The sequence below is a fragment of the Staurois parvus genome, unplaced genomic scaffold, assembly GCF_062004578.1.
Source record: "Staurois parvus isolate SC_StPar_1 unplaced genomic scaffold, SC_StPar_1.0 ptg000063l, whole genome shotgun sequence".
In the NCBI taxonomy this organism is placed as follows: domain Eukaryota; kingdom Metazoa; phylum Chordata; class Amphibia; order Anura; family Ranidae; genus Staurois; species Staurois parvus.
Window position 1 is genome coordinate 697,387 of NW_028317859.1, and position 22,952 is coordinate 720,338.

The following is a 22,952-nucleotide window of genomic DNA, read 5'->3' on the forward strand; positions in this document are numbered from 1 at the left end:
CAGGCCCGTAATCTGCCATGGGCCCCCGTACCGACTCCTCATGCTGCTGCCAGGCCCGTAATCTGTCATGGGCCCCTGTACCACCTCCTCATGCTGCTGCCAGGTCCAGAGTGTCTCATGGGTCCCTGTACGGCCTCCCATTGCTGCTGTCTCCATCGCCACACTCTGCCATGTGCCACTTTCAGGTCTCCTCACACTGCTGGTGGGTTCCATTTTGTCATAGGGTGCTGTATGGCCTCCCATTGCTGCTGCCTCCACCGCCACACTGTGGCTCCATACTCTGGTTTTGGCCCCGTGACTGCCCAAATGAGTGAAGTGTGCGGTGATTCTAAGATCGACGGCACTCATCTGCATGTCATACTGACTGACAGTATTATTTCTCTTCCCCAGCAGACTCCAAGGGCATTTAAATTAAGGGTACAGTGTTCTGCACTAATATAAAGGCTCTCTGAAGCCTAGAAACACCCTTTTTATAAGTTAATTTCGCAGCGAATATATTCGCCTCGAATCGAATTTATTCCTCGAATTCGCCGAATCAGCCGAATCGAATTTTTGAATACTTCGCTCATCTCTAGTACTAACCCATGCTAACAAGTGGGCAGGGGCAGCCAGCCCACAAGCAAAAAAAGCAGCAGGAGAAACTCTGAAGGGGACTAACACTCAGTTATATGCAGACTCTCAACTTCATGGTCTAGTACCAGTCCTCTTTTAAGCTCAGTTATACCCTGCATAATTTGACTTACTCCCTGACTGTTATGGACACACTCCCTGGGGTGCATCATAAAACTGGCCTAGGCTCACCATAGGGGTGAGTGCTGTTCTATTCTGCAGGAAAGACCCGCACTACACCAATGCTGGGAAAGAAGAGGATGGACCCCTGCAAGACAGTTGGTCATGTGAGGAGTAGAGGGATTAAAGTACCTACTCTGCTTTAATATTTGCTATATTTAAAAACATTGACTAATCAAATGACTGGGTCAACGAATGCTAATGTTAAAAACAGCCCAGTACAGTAGAACTACAAATTACTGAAAAACCAGTGCGAACATTTTCACTGTTGTATATTTCCTTCTCTACGCACAGATGTTTGTACACGAGTGAGGAGTAGAGGGCAATGCCAGCTGAAGGCCTTGAGCTATCAGCTATAGACACAACAGCAGAGATTCCAAGCAAGAGGACTGAAGAATGTGTTGTCTCCTCCAACAAAAGAAGCTTACTTTCTGGGTTTGTATTTCATTAGCAGTTCTTATGGAGAAGAGGGTGGTTCTGATCACAGGATGCTCTTCAGGAATTGGCCTGGGTTTAGCTGTACTTCTCGCCTCAGACTCACGTCAGAGATTTAAAGGTAATCTTATACTGCAATGTAAATTTTTCCTGGTTAACCTTTTGTAACAGAATTCTGGAAGATTTATTGTACCCCCCTATGTTTCATATTAGGGCATCAGCCAATGTACAAAGGATGATGACCCATAGGGATTCATTAACTAAAGCTGGAGAGTGCAAATTTGGGATAGTGTTGGCAAGAGTTCGTTATTTTCAAGTTTGTACTGCTGCCTGTGTCCACGCTAGGTACATTTGTCCTAGTCACCTTTGGTGAAGGCAAATCTTTCAAGTGGTACCCCTGTTCTAGTGTCAACTGTCTAAGAAAGGAACTCCTCTCAATTTATACTGATTTCCCCGTATGTGTTGTGTTTCTAGGACAGGAAGTGAAGACACATTTTCCCAAATGGGCAGACAGCAAAAAATAAACTAGCTAGAAAAGGGTTAAAACCCCTTCCCTTTTTTTATCCAAGACTTAAAAAAAACTTTGGGTATACATTTAACAATGAACTTCTACTATCTGCTCCTTTTTAGTATGTAACTATACAATTAAAAGAGTTTTGTTATATTGGTTCAATGTGTCCAAAAATATCTTCTGATCCTGCCAGTAATCCACTGCTATCCTGGGACTTGTGATGTGTTCTGAAGGTCAAAAAAGATCTTGAGTTAACTTCTCCCTATAATATGGAAATGTGGAGAGGGGAGATGTTCTGTAGTCCTAACACACTTCCTGACCTAGACGACAATCGTTACTTCTCCATAAATACAGTGAATGAGTGGTGTCATTCTGCAACACCCTTGGTTCCTGTGAAGTCTCTGGGACAGGAAGTGAAGGCAATCTCTTCATGAAACATAGTCAGCAAAAAAAAAACAACCTGCCAGGGATTTTAACCATTTCCTACTCTATCCAAAACTAAACACTTTTTTGGTTTTAGCTATGCTTTATTAAGATAGTGCAAACTGCACTGGGCATACTTCTGCTGGGCACCTGCATCACATCTCCTGTGAGATGCCTTGGTCCCAGACACCTTGATCACTCACTCTGTACTCAGACGCGGAGAGAAGTCCTGGCTGCCTGTCACAATAATACATGGACAGTGCATGGGAGGCCTTCTTCTAGGCTCCCACGAGGGAGGGTCAATGTATTTAATGGGTACTCTGGTTCTTCAGGTCAGTGGCACAGAAATAGTTATCATCATAAATGATCAAATTCCAACCATCCACAGAATATACAATACATTTTAGACGTAATATTGTTTTAAATATCTATGAGTTTTGTGTACACCAACAAGTGGTTACTTACAGATATAACATGAACGCACATCACTTTTTGCAAAAAAAAATCATATGATGTCATCTCAGGGGTCCCATTATCCCATAAGGGTTACTGGGGCAAGATATTCAAGCCCATGCAAGATTATACAAAGGGTATTCCTGCTTGGGATGGCATCAAGATATGTGCCAGCAGGAAGAATCAAACAATACCCCTCAGGAACCATGGGGAAACTCTAAGGTACAAAACGGACAATTTTAAATCCATCCATATATTTTTTCATGCATAGGGCATTAACCACATTGAAACTAAAATAAAATATCTCAAGAAAAAGGGGCTCATTATTCCATAGCAGGGGCATATGTAGTTCAAACGTACTTGATTCCAGTAAAAGAACCCCAACTCAATTGAACCAGAGAGGTATGAACATATGAAGATCCACAGCATATGGAGCAAGAAAAAACCCAAAGTAACACCCCCTTGGATTAAATAGGGCTATGTAACAGAAAAAGGATATATCAATCTACAAAAAATATTCCAAAAGGAAAGAAAACCTCCCCTAACCCAGAACCATCTATATCTATCACAGAGGTTACATCAAACTGAATACCTGCTCTCTACATGTGCCATGTGGACACCCACCATTGTCTGGCCCCATATACCCAAGGTCTCCCGGCGGACCACCCAGAAAGTGTGCCTGCCAATCAAAAAGGTACAGCAAAGTGTGAGGAGGGGACATACCCCCCCATACCTCTCGACAGCCTTATCCTGAGTGTCCTCAGGGCAGGTGTGGCTGCATCCAGGCACACTGGAAGTGATGTATATGGAAATTCAATGTCACTTCCAATTCCACCTGATAAGTCTGCTCCAAGCTGGAACACACCGAAGCTGCAGGAAAGCAGCACATCGCTGAGATGTACTCCTGTCCCCTGTATTCTGTGCATTACACCCTCCTGAACTCTATACACTATACTATACATTACACATACCTGCACTATATACACTGTATTGCACTTTACATATGCCTGCACTATATACACTATACTGTACATTACACACTCCTGAACTCTATACACTATACTGTACATTACACACTCCTGCACTATATACACTATACTGTACATTACACACTCCTGAACTCTATACACTAGACTGTACATTACACACGCCTGAACTCTATACACTATACTGTACATTACACACTCCTGCACTATATACACTATACTGTACATTACACACTCCTGAACTCTATACACTATACTGTACATTACACACGCCTGAACTCTATACACTATACTGTACATTACACACTCCTGCACTATATACACTATACTGTACATTACACACTCCTGAACTCTATACACTATACTGTACATTACACACGCCTGAACTCTATACACTATACTGTACATTACACACTCCTGAACTCTATACACTATACTGTACATTACACACGCCTGAACTCTATACACTATACTGTACATTACACACTCCTGCACTATATACACTATACTGTACATTACACACTCCTGCACTATATACACTATACTGTACATTACACACTCCTGCACTATATACACTATACTGTACATTACACACTCCTGAACTCTATACACTATACTGTACATTACACACGCCTGAACTCTATACACTATACTGTACATTACACACTCCTGCACTATATACACTATACTGTACATTACACACTCCTGCACTATACTGGAACAGTTTCCCGCACTCTGGGCAGGGATATACTGTACATTACACACGCCTGCACTATATACACTATATTGTACATTACACACTCCTGCACTATATACACTATACTGTACATTACACCCTCCTGCACTATATACACTATACTGTACATTCCACACGCCTGCACTATATACACTATATTGTACATTACACACTCCTGCACTATATACACTATACTGTACATTACACACACCTGCACTATATACACTATACTGTACATTACACACGCCTGCACTATATACACTATACTGTACATTACACCCTCATGAACTCTAAACACTATATTGTACATTACACACACCTCACTATATACACTATACTGTACATTACACACACCTGCACTATATACACTATACTGTACATTACACACACCTGCACTATATACACTATACTGTACATTACACCCTCATGAACTCTAAACACTATATTGTACATTACACACACCTCACTATATACACTATACTGTACATTACACACACCTGCACTATATACACTATACTGTACATTACACCCTCCTGAACTCTAAACACTATATTGTACATTACACACACCTGCACTATATACACTATATTGTACATTACACCCTCCTGAACCCTATACACTATACTGTACATTACACACTCCTGCACTATATACACTATACTGTACATTACACACTCCTGCACTATATACACTATACTGTACATTACACCCTCCTGAACCCTATACACTATACTGTACACTATACTATACCCTCCTGCACTATATACACTATACTGTACAATACACACTCCTGCACTATATACACTATACCAGGGGTCCTCAAATTACAGCCCGCGGGCCACATGCGGCCCGCCGAGGCCATCTATCCGGCCCGCCGGCAGGGGCGGGACAGGAAGGGACACTAAGTACAGGGGTGGGCAGGGGGCTGCTGTACCTTACCTGGCTCCGGTCCCAGTCCCATGACTATCCAGTCCAGGAAGCGCTGCTCCTTCATTCACTCCGGCCACTCCCTCACTCCTGCCGCTCGGCTCCGCCTCCTCACCGGTGATTGGGCGCCAGAACTGTAGCTCAGGAAAGGCACACAAGCTGCCAATCACCTGCGAGGAGGCGGGGTGAGAGAGAGTGAGAGAGAGGCCGGAGTGAAGAAGGACAGCTGACAGGTAAGTGTGCCGTGCTGATGGTGCTGCTGCAACCAGGTATGCTGGCTGCAGTAGCACCTAGGCTGGAGCAGGGGTCAGCAAGTTACGTGTCATTGGTGTCAGTGGGAGGAATAGTGCCCCATCATTGGTGTCACTGATACTAATGATGGGGCATTTTTCCTCCCACTGACACCAATGATGGGGCACTATTCCTCCACTGACACCAATGATGGGGCACTATTCCTCTCCCACTGACGACAACGATGGGGCACTATTCCACCCTCCACTGATACCAACGATGGGGAACTATTCCACCCTCCACTGACACCAATGATGGGGCACTATTCCACCCTCCACTGACACCAACGATGGGGCACTATTCCTCCCCCCCACTGACTCCAATGATGGGGCACTATTCCTCCTCCCCACTGACACCAACGATTGGGCACTATTCCACCCCCCACTGACACCAACGATGGAACACTATTCCTCCCACTGACACCAACGATGGAACACTATTCCTCCCACTGACACCAATGTTGGGACACTATCCCCCCCACTGACACTAATGACGGGGCACTATTCCCCTCCTCTGACACAATGACGTACTATTCCTCCCACTGACACCAAAGATGGGGCACTATTCTTCCCACTGACACCAATGATGGGACACTATTCCTCCTACTGACACCAATGATGGGGCACTATTACCCCCCACTGACACCAATGACGTACTATTCCTCCCACTGACACCAGTGACGGAGCACTATTCCCCCCCACTGACACCAATGACGTACTATTCCTCCCACTGACACCAAAGATGGGGCACTATTCTACCCCCAGGGACACCAATGATGGGACACTATTCCTCCCACTGACATCAATGTTGGGACACTATCCCCTTCCCCCACTGACATCAATGACGGGGCACTATCCCCCCCCCACACTGACACCAACGATGAGGCACTATTCTTCCCCCCACTGACACCAATAATGGGGCACTGTTCCTCCCCTCACTGAAACTAATGATGGGGCACTATTCCTCGGAACTGACACCAATGATGGGGTACTAGAAAGAAATGCTACAGTGAGCACTCCAAACTGTCAGCAGCTGAACATAAAAGGAAAACGTACATAAAACTCTTAACAATAATACTATTAATATTAAATTATCTTTCAACTACAGTACTACCGAGATTGACTTTTTAGATCTTACTTTAATGAATTTGAATGGGCGTATTATTACTAAATCTTTTTTTAAAGTTACAGACAGTAATAGTTATATCCCCCTAGAGAGCTGCCACCACCCCAGTTGGCTCTCAAGCATTCCTAGGGGACAATTCCTCAGGCTTTGGAGGAATTGCACGGAAGTTAACACTTATTATTCACAGGCCAATATACTGAAAGAAAGATTCCTCGAGAAAGGCTATAATAAAGAAGTCTTAGCTGATGCCCTGGAATCTGTAGCAAATATGAATAGAGGTGATTTATTGGAGACTCAAGCTAAGCCACCTAACAATTTGGTCTGTCCCTTTATTACCACTTTTTTGGTCCAGCATAGATCTATTAGACATATTATCAATAAGAATTGGGGCATCCTAAAAGCAGACTCTACTTTAGCAAGAATACTCCCAGATAAACCTGAAGTCATTTTTTGGAAGTCTGCCACCTTGAGGGATAAAATAGCTCCCAACTTTGTCACCACACCCACTCCATCTCCGACTCTTTTTAAATATACTGGTTTTTATCCTTGCAATAGATGTATTGCCTGTAAATGTAATGGTATGAGAAAGAAGAAAGCTGACACTTTTATTTCCAATCAAACCAGCAGATCTTATAAAATCGATAAATTTATCTGTTGTAATAGTAGATATGTGGTGTACTTGCAGGAGTGCCCCTGTTCCACACAATACGTGGGAAGAACAACTAGGAGACTCAGGGATCGCCTCCGGGAACATATTAATAATATCAAAAGAGAATATAAAGAACACTCTTTGTCCCTTCATTATAGGAGATGCCATAATAGAGACCCCACTAGTTTGAAATTTATTGGCATTGATACTGTTACTCCCCATTGGAGAGGAACTTTTAAGACCAGGGCCGTCTCACAATTAGAGACGAGATTTATTTATGAATTAGATACTTTTTACCCAGCAGGACTCAACATTGAACTTGATGTCAATTGCTATATAGACAACAGTTGAGCTCTATTTTTTCTTTCACATTTTTTTCTTTCAAATATCCTGTTATATATATACATTCCACATAAACAATTACAAGTGACATTTATATCTATATTATTTATTTTTTTATATAACATTTTTTATGCAATTTTCATCTTATGCATATTCCATTTTTATTATGTATGCTCGTTTTTTGTATATATTCGAGCTGTTGAGCCACTTACTTTATTATTATATTATATATTGTGGTCGTATTTATTATGCATGTAAATTCACTAATTTTATGCTATGCCTTTTTACCATGAGGCTTCCTTTTATAACCTTTTTTGATTATTTATTATTTATTTGGTAGTTTTATTTATTTATTTTTGATCTCTCCCGGGTACTATATTGAATAATTATTGATATCTTTCATAAATTAATTTTAATACTTACCTTTTATCATACACTTTTACCCTTTTTGATATATAATGCACCATATGGATATATTTTTCCCCTCTCTATTTTACACAGCATTATTTTTTTATTTTTTTCTTTGATAATATTGATCATTATATTCCATTATTATTTTGACATTAAATTGACCAATTAGTACCTTTTGAGAATAGCTTCACATTACTGACTATTAGTATCAATTGTACCCCCATGTACGATTGGAGATCTGTCACTCTTCATCACATTAGCTGTAATGAGATATTGTATTATGCTCATGGTAAAATGGTGCCGTACATGCGCACTGAGTTATCACAGCCGCTCTGACTCCGGCAAGATGGCGCCGATTGAGTGCGCATGCGCCATTTACTATATATAAGGATGGCGCTACAGTCATGGCGCTCCTCTGTCTCTACCTCAGAAGAAGTGCGTGTGCACGAAATGCGTCCCGTGGAGCCCAGGACGTCGTGTCATCACGCCGCCAGTGCCACGTGGAGGCCCGGCGGCCATCTTTGATCTTGGAGGGTCAGTCATTCATATGCATCTGGCACTATTGTGATTCTTTTACCCACGCTTCTTTGATGAATAAAGCATTTATTTACATACTACACTATGAGTTTCTCCCTGTGTCTCCTGTGAGGAGCCTTTCAACCTTTATAGCCCCAGTGTGATCCTTATACCAGTTCCAGAGAGGGGGAACATTTCATGCATCTCTGCAAGGATATTTCTGGCCTGTTGGATCTCATCTTCACCACACGAGGGCGCTTCATCCTTACATTTTCCAGTTCCTAATCTACACTTTGACCAGAAAGAGAGGGGAATCTTCAGGATATCTATATATCTGTGTATTAGCTATACGCTTCTGGTTAGTGCGCATTTCTATCATTTGCACTGGAAAAACAACGAGCACCAATATAGGACTGTATTTCTTGTGTGACCTTCCATTTGTAGTTTACTACTGTCATCTACATTTGCAAATACTATACAGCGCTGTATTTTACATATCTGCAATGATGGGGTACTATTCCTCCCACTGACACCAATGATGGGCACGATTCTTCCCACTGACACCAATGATGGGGCACTATTCCTCCCACTGACACCAATGATGGGGCACGTTTCCTCCCACTGACACCAATGATGGGGCACGTTTCTTCCCTCTGACACCAATGATGGGGAACTATTCCTCCCACTGACACCAATGATGGGGCACGTTTCCTCCCACTGACACCAATGATGAGGCACGTTTCTTCCCTCTGACACCAATGATGGGGAACTATTCCTCCCACTGACACTAATGATGGGGCACGATTCTTCCCACTGACACCAATGATGTGGTACTATTCCTCCCACTGACACCCATGATGGGGCACTATTCCTTTCACTGACACTAATGATGGGGCACGATTCTTCCCACTGACACCAATGATGGGGCACGATTCCTCCCACTGACACCAATGATGGGGCACTATTTCGCTCCATAAGACACACTTGGGGGGAAATGTGTGTGCATCTTATGGAGCGGCCGGCCCAGTATTCCCGCCGCCGTTGTATGTCCGCAGTCTCTGGTCATCTCCTGTACTGTGTCCGCATTTGTTCATAGTTTGTTTTTTTTTTAAACTATAGTCCGGCCCTCCAACGGTCTGAGGGACAGTGAACTGGCCCCCTGTTTGAGGACCCCTGCACTATACTGTACATTACACACACCTGCACTATATACACTATATTGTACATTACACCCTCCTGAACCCTATACACTATACTGTACATTACACACTCCTGCACTATATACACTATACTGTACATTACACCCTACTGCACTATATACACTATACTGTACATTACACACACCTGCACTATATACACTATACTGTACATTACACACACCTGCACTAAATACACTATATTGCACTTTACATATGCCTGCACTATATACACTATACTGTACATTACACCCTCCTGAACTCTATACAGTATACTGTACATTACACACTCCTGCACTATATACACTATATTGCACTTTACATATGCGTGCACTATATACACTATATTGTACATTACACACTCCTGCACTATATACACTATATTGTACATTACACACTCCTGCATTATATACACTATATTGTACATTACACACTCCTGCACTATATACACTATATTGTACATTACACACTCCTGCACTATATTGTACATTACACACTCCTGCACTATATACACTATATTGTACATTACACACAACTGCATTATATACACTATATTGCACTTTACATATGCATACACTATATACACTATATTGTACATTACATACAACTGCATTATATACACTATATTGTACATTACACACTCCTGCACTATATACACTATATTGTACATTACATACAACTGCATTATATACACTATATTGCACTTTACATATGCATACACTATATACACTATATTGCACTCATGGCTGGTCGCAGTTATCTAAAGTAAACAGCCAGGAGTGGCAGAGAGGAGAGAGCAGGGAGGAGATGCGGCTCTCTGTGATCTCCTGTCATAACAGCGATCCTCCATACAGCAGGTTACATAGGATCACTATTACATCTGACAGTACACGGCTTCATTACCTGCCCCTATCCACATTTCCGAGAGTAGAGCAGTCTTTGGAGGGGATGGGGCGGGTAATGAAGCTATGTACCATTGGATGTAATAGTGATCCTATGTAACCTGCTGTATGGAGGATCGCTGTTATGACAGGAGGAGGGAGATCACAGAGAGCCGCATCTCCTCAATAACTCCTGTTGTTCCCGCATGTAAGATTGGGGGAGGGAGAGCTTGTGGAGGAGGGGTGGTAGAAGGGAAGCTCTTTGTGATGGGAAGGGTAATGGGGGGGAGTATGTGTTAGGAGGCAGGATTAGGGAAGATTTGTGCAAGTGTAGCGATACCCCCGAAGGGGCTGCTTAAGTTTGTTCACTCCGCCACTCTGCCTCTCAACCCCAAGAACTGTCTCAGCCCACACTGGCACACCTGGCAATAGTGTAAGTGCAAGGACCAATGAAAAGCACACACTTTGTAATAAAACACAGAGATCAGCTTTACTGTAAGACCTCTATGGGAAGTAATAAACATTAACAACAGGTATATGTTAGGAGAATCAAGAGAACAGCAAATACTGTGACGGAAAGCAATATAACTCACTTTTACACTCAGGCTGCTTTCAGGGGATTCCAACCATGAATAACCCCAAGAGCAGAGGAAACACTTACATGGCGCCCTCAAAGTGGATTTAACTCCTCTTCATAAAATGGGCCCCATGATGTCCAAGCAGAAGGAGAGCAGAAGAATGACTCTCTGTTGTGTCAGACTTCTCCCTTCTAACCCCCGACACCATGATCCCAATAGGAAAACACTGTACCCAAATGATGCTTAATAGCTACTTTCAAGGTAAAGCTAATCCCTCACACACCATGCAATATAGAGGCCTGACTACGCATGCGTGTGCCCGTATGGCACCAGTAACTTTAGTCTCTTTGTAACTGGATGAATGTTGGGATCTTCAGCTAGCCACTTTCGTTGGTGCACTTAAACTCCTTAAACACTTAAAGTGTAATTGTAATCCTGTGGCAGTATTTGTATAGTAAAGTGAACACGGTGTCTGTTCAGCAGGGCCATCTACACAACCCAGTGCCTGGTGAATATGAGCAAGGTATGATGTCTCTGTATGTGTGCAATGTTCCTGTCATCTGACAGTGGGAGAAATCCCTCTCACCAGATCCTGTGACAAAGGCCCAAACGATCGTCCTGAAAATGACAGGTTCCTCTGGTCACCTCACGATGAGCACTTCACACTGTCAGTGTAGGCACTGTACTGTAGACCACTTCTCTCAGTTTGGATGTTCCTTTGTGTGATGCAGATCACCAAGCATCCAGTGCACTGCCCAAAAGCACTTCTTTTCCAGGTCCAATCTCTCTCCTGCCACATGCAGTCCCCCTCTCCTTCAGGAGAACCCAAGATGGCCCCCCTCATTCTCCTCTCCCTAAGCATGATGGCTTTCGTAGTTCTTTATTTTTATTCTATCTCCATATCAGCCTATAAGGCCGTTTCTGTTCAAAACTCCATCGTCCACAATGCTTTGCAGCTGCACTTCCTGCTTGAAAGAGTCCTTGTCATTGGCTCCTTTAATGGCTCTTATAATTGGCTCTCTCTCTCTTACAGTCTGAGAGGAGAAAGGGGGGGCTGAAATCCCTCACTGCTTTGTCTGTGTCAGGGCAAGTGTCAGGTTACACAGGAGAGGCCAGTCAGCAGATCACAGCCATGAGACAGGATTAATATCTCCTGCTACACACTCCCCCCACCAAAGAACCTTTGGTCCTCAAAAGGCAGTAACAATCCTTGACCTGGTACATGCTTGATATATACACGCAGAGAAAACAAATTAGTACACACAGGAAATCAAACAATTTACATTCTCATAAAATCTTGGCAGAGGAACCTCCCACCAGTTAACATAGGATGGAAGGTTGTCCCGCCTACAAGCCACCTTAATTGGAATGGCCCAGCCAGATGTGTCAGGGGGTGAGTCAGTATTGTCAACCACCAAATCTGCGGTGGAAGGATCAGGTGCTTCAAGAGTCCTTTTTGCAGTGAGAATGACCTCTTCAGAGCTCTCACCCAAAGTATCATATGTTAGTCTCTTTGGTGGGTGAATAACCCTACGCTCTCGCTGTTCTTTAGGCTCTGGGGTTGCAAGCACACGGGTCTCTTCTTCATCATCAACCTTCTCCTCTTCCTGCATTTTAGCTTCATCTCTAACTTCTTCTTCAATAAAGGATGGAAAGTCTGCAGGTTCTGCTGTCATCAAAGAGGATTGAGAGTCTGTCAGCTCTTCAATTAGTGGACTCCGAGGCACAAACACAGGAGCATCGGGCCTGAGTATCCCGGTGTCAATCACTGTGGAAGGAGAAGGAGGGATAGCAGATTCAGGCATCTGAGACAACCACAGCCAATCCATTCCCATCTCTTCATCTTCGCTGTCTCCATCTTCTGCAGGCTGAAGCAAAGACTGAAACCGAGTCACTGGCCGAGATCTCTGGGGGGCCCTGGATGATGACTGTGGATCTGGCTGTAGTGGAACACGAACTGCTTCAGATAGAGGCAACAAATGATTACGATGCCAAGTTTTCAGCGGGCCTGTGCTTCCCTCTGGCCGGATCTGGTACACTGGGAGTCCTGGCAGCTGTTTGCAGATGACATAGGGCTGCGATTTCCACCGGTCAGCCAATTTGTGTCTTCCAGGAACACCCAGGTTTCTCAGCAGCACCTTGTCACCCGGCTGTAAGTCCTGCACTCGCACCCGGAGGTCAAAGTTTCTTTTATTTCTCTGTCCTCGGGCATCTGAGGCAGCTTGGGCCTTGTCATAGGCAGCCTTCAGACTTTTCCGCAGGCGGTCCACATATCCTCTGTGTGAGGTTGCAGAGGTACGGTCTATGGACGTGCCAAAAGCCAAATCTACTGGCAGCCGGGCCTCGCGCCCGAACATCAGACGATAGGGAGAGTATCCTGTGGCATCGTTTGTGGTGCTATTATAAGCATGCACGATAGCTGCTATGTGCTTGCTCCAGTGCTGCTTTTTCTCAGAAGTCAGAGTCCCAAGCATATCCAAGAGGGTTCTGTTGAATCTCTCTGGTTGGGGATCTCCCTGAGGATGGTATGGGGTGGTTCTAGACTTCCTGATGCCCAAAAGATCTAACAGTTTCTTGATGAGACTGCTTTCAAAGTCTCGCCCTTGATCAGAATGGATGCGTTGAGGTAGACCATAGTGCACAAAGAATTTTTCCACCAAGATCTTGGCCACCGTGGGTGCTTGTTGGTCTCTCGTGGGAAAAGCCTGGGCATACCTAGTGAAGTGATCAGTTACTACTAGGATATTTCCCTGTCCACTCAAATCAGGCTCCAAGCTTAGAAAATCAATGCATACCAGCTCCATGGGTCCCTGACTCTGAAGGTGGCCCATTGGGGCAGCTCGGTGAGGCAAAGTCTTCCTTTGGATGCACCTAATGCAGGAGTGACAGTAACCCTCAACTTCAGCTCGCATGCAGGGCCAGTAGAATCTGTCCCTCACCAGGTGGAAGGTCCTGTCGGGTCCTAAGTGACCATGACTATCGTGCAAAGCAGTTAATACTGTCTCTCTGTGTTTTTCTGGCAGGAACAACTGCCATCTTTCTCCAGGATCTCCAGAGGGGCCCCTTCGGTAGACCACCCCTTGGTGCAACTGCAACCGATCCCACTCTCGGTGTAGTAGATGGGCTTCCTTAAGGGAGTCAGTGAGGAGCAAGTCAGGGCATTGGCTCTCCAAGGCTTTCAATGCCAAGCTACAGAGAGGGTCTTCCAACTGATCCCTTCGCAAGTCTTTCTTGGAGAGTTTTGGCAGGCCTTCATCCCCGACTTGGGTGACGTTGCAGTAACATCTGGGAACACCAGCGGCTGACACTCCAAGGTCTTTGGCCCTGGATCCTCCTCCAGCTTGGTGTTCTGCTCCTTGACATAAGGCTTGTACCCCTTCGGGAGTCAGATGAGTCCATTCTTCAGTATAGTCCCTGGAACAATGAGGCCTTCTTGACAATGCATCCGCATCTTTGTTTCCAACTCCTGGTCGATATTTCAGACTGAAAGTGAATTCAGATAAGGCAGCCAGCCACCTGTGACCTGTGGCATCTAACTGCGCCGTAGTGAGGATATAGGTGAGAGGGTTATTGTCGGTCTTGATCACAAATTCAGCACCGTACAAGTAATCTCTCAGCTTATCCACTACTGCCCACTTTAGAGCCAGAAATTCGAGCTTGTGTGTGGGATAGTTCTTTTCAGTGGGTGCCAAGCTCCGACTCACATAGGCAACAGGCCGAAGGTGCCCGTCATGCTCTTGATACAGCACCCCGCCCAACCCATCTCTGCTAGCATCAACATGCAGCTCGTATGGCTTGGTTGGGTCTGCATAGGCTAGAACTGGAGCAGTGGTTAGATTCCACTTCAGCTGTCTGAAAGCCTCTTCACACTGAGCAGTCCACTGTTCTTGAATGGACTCTCTGGGTTTCCTAGGACCTCCAGCTGATCGAACAGGTTTTGGCAGATCAGGGTCATCGTCTTCCTCTCCACTCTTCAGTAGTTCGTTGAGTGGGCGAGCTGTTTTAGCGAATCCCTCAACAAATCTTCTGTAGTAGGAACAGAATCCTAGAAATGACCTAAGTTCGGTCACATTAGTAGGCCTTGGCCAGGAAGTGACGGCCTCTAGCTTCTGGGGGTCGGTGGCCACTCCATCAGCAGACACAATATGGCCAAGGTAGTTAACCGAGGGTTGATAGAACTGGCACTTCTCCAGGGATAACTTCAACCCCTCATCATGGAGTCTCTTCAGTACCTTCTCTAGACGCTCTTCGTGCTCCTCCAGAGTCTTGCCAAAGACAATGATATCATCTAGGTACACCAATACCTCTATCAGGTTCATGTCTCCAACCGTCTTCTCCATTAACCTCTGGAAAGTGGCTGGGGCACCGGACAGGCCTTGTGGCATGCGGTCGAATTCAAAGAACCCCACCGGGGTAATAAAAGCGGTCTTCTCTCGGTCTTCAGGGTGCATGGGAATTTGATAGTATCCACTCTTCAAATCCAACACGCTAAACCACTTGGCCCCTGATAGACTCTGCAAAGCATCTTCTATTCTTGGGGTGGTGTATTGGTCAGGAATGGTCCTCCTGTTCAGCGTCCGATAATCAATACACAGCCTCAATGCACCATTCTTCTTCCGTACCACCACTATTGGAGAAGCATATGGACTCCGGGACTCTCGGATTATACCTGCCCCTTTCAACTCTGCCAGTTGCTCACGCAGGTCTTCCAAGTCCCCTAAAGGAATCCGTCGAACTCTCTCCCTGAATGGCTTATCCTCTTTAAGACGTATTCGGTGTTTGGCACTTTTTGCACATCCCACATCGAATTCACTCTTGGAGAATGCAACCTTCCATCCCTGAAGCTGAGCCTTGGCCCTTTCCTTCCATTCAGGTGGAAGGGGAGAATTTTCCAGATAAAATTCCTTGGCAGGGATCCCATCTTTCTCTTCCCCCACCAAATCAGATAGTGAGACTGGGGTGGCTGGGTTAACTTGTCCCAACAACATCCGTGCTGGCATCTTCACAGGTAAGGCCGTTATGTTGCAGACACTAACTGAGATTTTTCCATGACTTCTTTGTAACGCTTTAGTTGAAACAACTTCAGGAATTATCTCTACTCCCGAACCTTTCCTCTGGCCATCTGCCTCGACGACAATGAAAGGGCCTGGTTGCTTCCAGTTCAACTTGACGGACGCTTGTAAACAAGCCACTTCACCAGGCTGTAACACCTTCTCCCTTCGGTCCAAACGCCAGATCTTCCCCACTCCTTCAGCTGGAGCCTTCTGTTCTTGCACCAGGCGCTGATAGGCCTGTCTCAACATGGGGTGCACACTTGTAGTTGAAGTGTCTGACTCCAGAACAACAGGCGTCAACAGTCTTCTGACCAGATCAGTATTGGTTCCTATGATGAGGGAACCCTTACTGACCCCTACTGGGCGAGGACAGACCACTGCTAACGTGTCAAAAGTCTCCGTTTTCCCAGCCACCGAGGGATCAAAAGTCAGCCTGACTGGTAAATAACCGTCATAGGGGAAGTTTTGAGTGCCAATGCCCCATATCTCTAGCTCTTCCAACTTCTGCAAGGGCAGGTGCTTGAGGTGCTTGTCATAGAAGTCTCGGTAGAGAAGGGTCACTTGTGCTCCAGTATCCAAAAGGGCCTTAGTGTAGATTCCCTCTACTTGGATGGAAACAACAGGAGCAGGTCCCACTAGCCTGTCTGGAAGCTTGGGGGTGGTGGGGATCTGAGTCTGTTTGGTGGCCTGAATCCGCACTACTTTCTTGTGAAAATTCTGATCTGGTTTGAGTCTCCTTTGAGTGCTGGACATCTGGTGTGCATTGATTTTCCGTTGCTGGGCCGTATGTGCCAAAGTAAATGGGGCACTGGGTCGCTCAGAGACAACAACAGGAGCCTTCTGCAAAGGGTTGGACTTCCGCTGCTGTCTCCTCTTGTCTTTTTTTATGAAGCTCACTACTTCAGATGGGCACCCAGTTTGCTCCTTCTCCGGGGCCTTCTGAAGGTTTTTCTGCGACTTTCCAAGAGACAGCTTCTTTAATGCTCTCACCAACTCTGCTGTAAGGTCTGTCAGGTTCTCTTCATTTGAGCAATTAGCGATTAAATGGCCTACCTCTCCACAGCGATAACACTTCTTATCGTTAGAGGAGACAACACCCCTTCCTCCCTTGATCAGAGTGGACACCGTCTGCTTCACTTCCTCAAGTGATTGTTGCATATCGGCATGGGCTTCCATCACTTGTCCTACTGTTTTCTGAATTCCACAGAATGTTTGCTGTAGAGTAGTTTGCGCCTGTGCCAACTGAACTATAGCTTGTGTCAAAGTGTCAATAGAGCTGACGGGCCCTCCATCTGAGCTGGTCTCCGATGCAGACCCAGACTGTATGATGTAAGCTGTAGCGCCATGTTTAAGACCCTTGGCAGACTCAGGTATCTGTGCCTTGGCTGCAATGAGAGCTTCTTCCTCTCCAATAGCCTTTATGAATTTGGAGTAAGTGAGGAGGTCAGTTGGACTCCTGGATCGAAGTTGTAGCACAATGGGATCCAGTGGCTGGGCTCCCCTTTGCACCTGTAGCATTAAGGCTTTATTGGCCTCTTCAGCTTTCATCCCACCTTTCATTAAAACTTGTTGAAGGGTTTTATCCAGCCGTGTGACATAGTTTATTAACTTCTCACCCTCCATTTGATAAGTGTGATGAAAGAGATAGATTAATTCTGTGCAATCTTCAACTCTCCCATAAACTTCACAGAGTGCTTCTAGACACTCAGAAACTGAGCAGGTGGGTTTATCCCGTTTCAGGTTTCGAACTACATCAGAAGCTGGTGCCCGCAGGCTCTCTACCACCCTCTGTCTCTTTACCGTGTCAATCACATCCCACTCTTCCACAGCTTGGATGGCTTGATCCATCCAAGTATCAAAGTCATCTTCTCCTGAAGGTGTGGGAACTTTCCCCGAGAAGAACTGTAGTTTGCGATACCTGTAATTGATGGACCCTACTGAGTTCTCGAGAAGCCCTGTAACTAGTTTGCCAAACACAGCCACTAGCAGAGAAAGGGATTCTTCTGAAGATGTCACTGGCTTTGAGGTGCTGACTTCTGGGTCCAGCATGGCGCTATCTTTAAGAGTTGATTGCAGAGTATTGGAAATTATCCCGGACGAGCCCCCACATGTAGCGATACCCCCGAAGGGGCTGCTTAAGTTTGTTCACTCCGCCACTCTGCCTCTCAACCCCAAGAACTGTCTCAGCCCACACTGGCACACCTGGCAATAGTGTAAGTGCAAGGACCAATGAAAAGCACACACTTTGTAATAAAACACAGAGATCAGCTTTACTGTAAGACCTCTATGGGAAGTAATAAACATTAACAACAGGTATATGTTAGGAGAATCAAGAGAACAGCAAATACTGTGACGGAAAGCAATATAACTCACTTTTACACTCAGGCTGCTTTCAGGGGATTCCAACCATGAATAACCCCAAGAGCAGAGGAAACACTTACATGGCGCCCTCAAAGTGGATTTAACTCCTCTTCATAAAATGGGCCCCATGATGTCCAAGCAGAAGGAGAGCAGAAGAATGACTCTCTGTTGTGTCAGACTTCTCCCTTCTAACCCCCGACACCATGATCCCAATAGGAAAACACTGTACCCAAATGATGCTTAATAGCTACTTTCAAGGTAAAGCTAATCCCTCACGCACCATGCAATATAGAGGCCTGACTACGCATGCGCGTGCCCGTATGGCACCAGTAACTTTAGTCTCTTTGTAACTGGATGAATGTTGGGATCTTCAGCTAGCCACTTTCGTTGGTGCACTTAAACTCCTTAAACACTTAAAGTGTAATTGTAATCCTGTGGCAGTATTTGTATAGTAAAGTGAACACGGTGTCTGTTCAGCAGGGCCATCTACACAACCCAGTGCCTGGTGAATATGAGCAAGGTATGATGTCTCTGTATGTGTGCAATGTTCCTGTCATCTGACAGTGGGAGAAATCCCTCTCACCAGATCCTGTGACAAAGGCCCAAACGATCGTCCTGAAAATGACAGGTTCCTCTGGTCACCTCACGATGAGCACTTCACACTGTCAGTGTAGGCACTGTACTGTAGACCACTTCTCTCAGTTTGGATGTTCCTTTGTCTGATGCAGATCACCAAGCATCCAGTGCACTGCCCAAAAGCACTTCTTTTCCAGGTCCAATCTCTCTCCTGCCACATGCAGTCCCCCTCTCCTTCAGGAGAACCCAAGATGGCCCCCCTCATTCTCCTCTCCCTAAGCATGATGGCTTTCGTAGTTCTTTATTTTTATTCTATCTCCATATCAGCCTATAAGGCCGTTTCTGTTCAAAACTCCATCGTCCACAATGCTTTGCAGCTGCACTTCCTGCTTGAAAGAGTCCTTGTCATTGGCTCCTTTAATGGCTCTTATAATTGGCTCTCTCTCTCTTACAGTCTGAGAGGAGAAAGGGGGGGCTGAAATCCCTCACTGCTTTGTCTGTGTCAGGGCAAGTGTCAGGTTACACAGGAGAGGCCAGTCAGCAGATCACAGCCATGAGACAGGATTAATATCTCCTGCTACACAAGGAAGGCGGAAATGGGAGGGGGGAGGATTTGTGCTAGGAGGGGGGAATTATGCTAGGAGGAATATTTGGTGGTGGGGGGATTTATGCTAGGAGGGGGGAATTGGAGAGGAATTGAGCTAGGAGGGGGATTTGGGTGAGATTTTTGCTAGGAGGGGAGAATTAAGGGGGGATTAGTGCTAGGTGGGGGGAATTTGGGGTGGTATGTGTTACTAGGGGGATTTGGGCATGCAGGAATTTGTGCTGAGAAGGGTAATTTGTAGACGGTTGTGCTAGGAGGAATTTGGGGCGTATTTGTACTAGAAGGGGGGATGGGGGGATTTATATTAGGAGGGGTGATTTGTACTAGGAGGGGGGATTTGTACTAGGAGGGGATATTTGGGGGGGAGGATTTGTACTAGGAGGGGAGATTTGAGGAGAGGATTTAAGCTAGGAGTGGGGATTTGGGGGAGAGGGTTTATGCTAGCAGTTGGGGGGGGGGATTTGTACTAGGAGGGGTGATTTGAGGAGAGAATTTATACTAGGAGGGGGAATTTGGGGAGAGGATTTATGTTAGGAGTGGGGATTTGGGGAGAGGATTTATGCTAGGAGGGGGGATTTGGGAGGGAGGGGGTTTGTACTAAAAGGGGGAATTTGGTAAAGTATTTACTCTGAATGGGGATTTGTACTGGGGGAGGGATTGGGGAGAGAATGTGTACTAGCAGGGGGTATTTGAGGGGAGAATTAGTGATAGGAGTGGGGATTTGGGGGAGAGGGTTTGTACTAGGAGGGGGGATTTGCAAGGAAAGAGGATGTTTGCTAGGAGGGATGATTTTTGGGGCATGGAAGATTTGTTAGGAATTGGGGGAATTTCAGCTGAAAGGTGGTATTGCGGAGCAAAGATGGGGAATTTTTGCATTTTTGTTTGGATGGGATTTGAGCTTGCAGAAGGAATTTATGCTTAGGGAGTGAGCATGTTGATTAGTGCTGTCTTTTTTTTGGGGGGGGGGGGGGCACGCAGTTTGTCACCTTTACCTTGAGTGCTAGTTGACCTTGTCCTGGCACCACACACAAGGCACTCAACAGATCTCCTCCCCTGTATAACACATAGCTGAGATCAGATTCCCCACAGAATCGATTTGCACAATGTGTAGCTAGCTGCAGTTGCAGTTCTGAGCTGTGAAATTCCCTGACTAGATTGGCATCTGCAGTAGCCAGCTACACATTGTGTGGAGGGATGCCGATCTCCGCTATGTGCTGTGTGGGGAGGAGGAGATCTAAGTGTCCTGCCAACAGTCACCCTGTCCTCAACTCTGTCGGCCATGCTGACTCCTGTACCCTGCCCTGATAACCCCTGTCCTGTTGACTCCTGTCCTCTGCCATACTAACCCACTGCCCTACAAACTGTCCTCTACCCTCCTGACATTTTTTAGTGCACCCCCAAATCAGACAGGCTAGATCTGGCCCTGCATGCCATACTTACCAGCTCTGTGCAATCGTTTTGCACACAGCAGCCCAGATCCTCCTCTTCTCAGGTTCCCGGCTGATGCTCCTTTCCCCAGAAGTTGCTTCCTATGGGGACACTTGTCTATTCAGACAAACAGCCTGGTTTGGCCCTGCCCCCCACTCTTTGCTCACAGGTTTTGACTGATAGCAGCAGGAGCCAATGGCTACCAAAAAAATATATGTCGCGCTCCCAATATGAGTGAAAATATATAAAAATCATCTCAATAAATCCCTAAAACATCTAAATAAAAGTCCCAAAAAACATCTTAATGATCAAATCCAAAAACAATGTGATCAAAAAACAATGTGATCAAATAAATATATAGTAACTGCTATAAAAATAAATATTGTTAATGCAAAGAAGTCTCTGTTGAAATGCGGTGACAACTCCCAGTGATGTGATTCAAATAAAATATACATTTCCGGTGATTCCTTAGTGTGATTAAGTTGTGCACTCACCTCCTTATTAGACTATGATAGGCTTACTGTGCTTTTTGTTCACTTATGGAACTTTTGAAACCTTTGTTGCATCATATGAAGGGTGGTGGGTATCTCTCAGTTGGCTCCCCGTACTCCTATCCCCGCAGGGATCTCTCTCTCCTGCTGCTACTCTCTTGTTTTCCTCCTTAGGTGTTCCTCAATGGGAGAGAAATGCAAAAATAGTGCCTTATCCTTTTAAGGTTAAATTACTTTATTATGTGCCCAAATGCACTCACATTCAATATAATTTAAAATCGCTTTGTTAAAATCAATAGCCAATTACACAGTGCTCTGTGTATACTCGCCGTCCATGAACGGTCTGGATGTCGTAGCCCCTCCCCTGCCTGTTACGCCGCGGGTCACGCAGCTTCATCAGGGGGTTGTGGGTTGCACTTAGAGGAGCTTCTTTCTTCTTACTTCCATACAGAGTTTGCTACTACTATATGAAGCTGGCCCTAGTGCCCTATGGACTTTTAGTCTTACATTGGACTGTTATGTCATTATTTTATATGTTTTAATAGTGCTCCTTACATATTTACATATAGGAGCTGGGTGTTGCTCTTTGTGCTATTTTCCTCTGTATACAGTTTCTTGTTGTTTCAGCAATATGCACATTGCTTGATATTTTAGATGTGTTTAGGTATGGCAGCAGGATCACTTTAACCACTTGCCCTCCAGAGGATTTACCCTCCTACCTGACCAGACCATGTTTTGCAATACAGCGCTGCGTTACTTTAATTGACAATTGCGCGGCCATGCAACATTGCACCCAAATTAAATTTATGTCCTTTCTTTCCCACAAATGGAGCTTTCTTTCAGTGTTCACCTCTGCGTTTTTATTTTTTGAGCTATAAACAAAAAACGACCGACATTTAAAAAAAAAAAAAACATTATTTTTTATTTTTTGCTATTAAACGTCTAGTAAAAAAAAGTTAAAAAGTAAAATTTCGTCATAAGTTTAGAGCAAAATGTATTCTGCAACATGTCTTTGCTAAAAAAAACCCCCAATACGTGTAAATTAATTGGTTTATGTTAAAGTTATAGGGTTTACAAATGGCGGTATACTGTATACTGGAATTTTCTTGTTTTTTTAACTAGTAATGGCGGCGATCAGCGACTTATAGCGGGACTGCGGCGGGCATTCTGACACTGGGGGGAACTGACT

General features: G+C 45.1%; 1 protein-coding gene across 1 annotated transcript in view; it reads left to right on the top strand.

Annotated features, from left to right (window-relative positions):
- The first annotated feature begins 1,248 nt into the window (after window positions 1–1,248).
- HSD17B1 (hydroxysteroid 17-beta dehydrogenase 1) overlaps window positions 1,249–22,952 on the top strand; it is a 140,333-nt gene continuing 118,629 nt past the window's right edge. Inside the window, exon 1 of the mRNA XM_089668790.1 lies at window positions 1,249–1,345. Within this exon, the coding sequence (XP_089524916.1) occupies window positions 1,249–1,345 (97 nt within the window). The remainder of the gene's footprint in view (window positions 1,346–22,952) is intronic.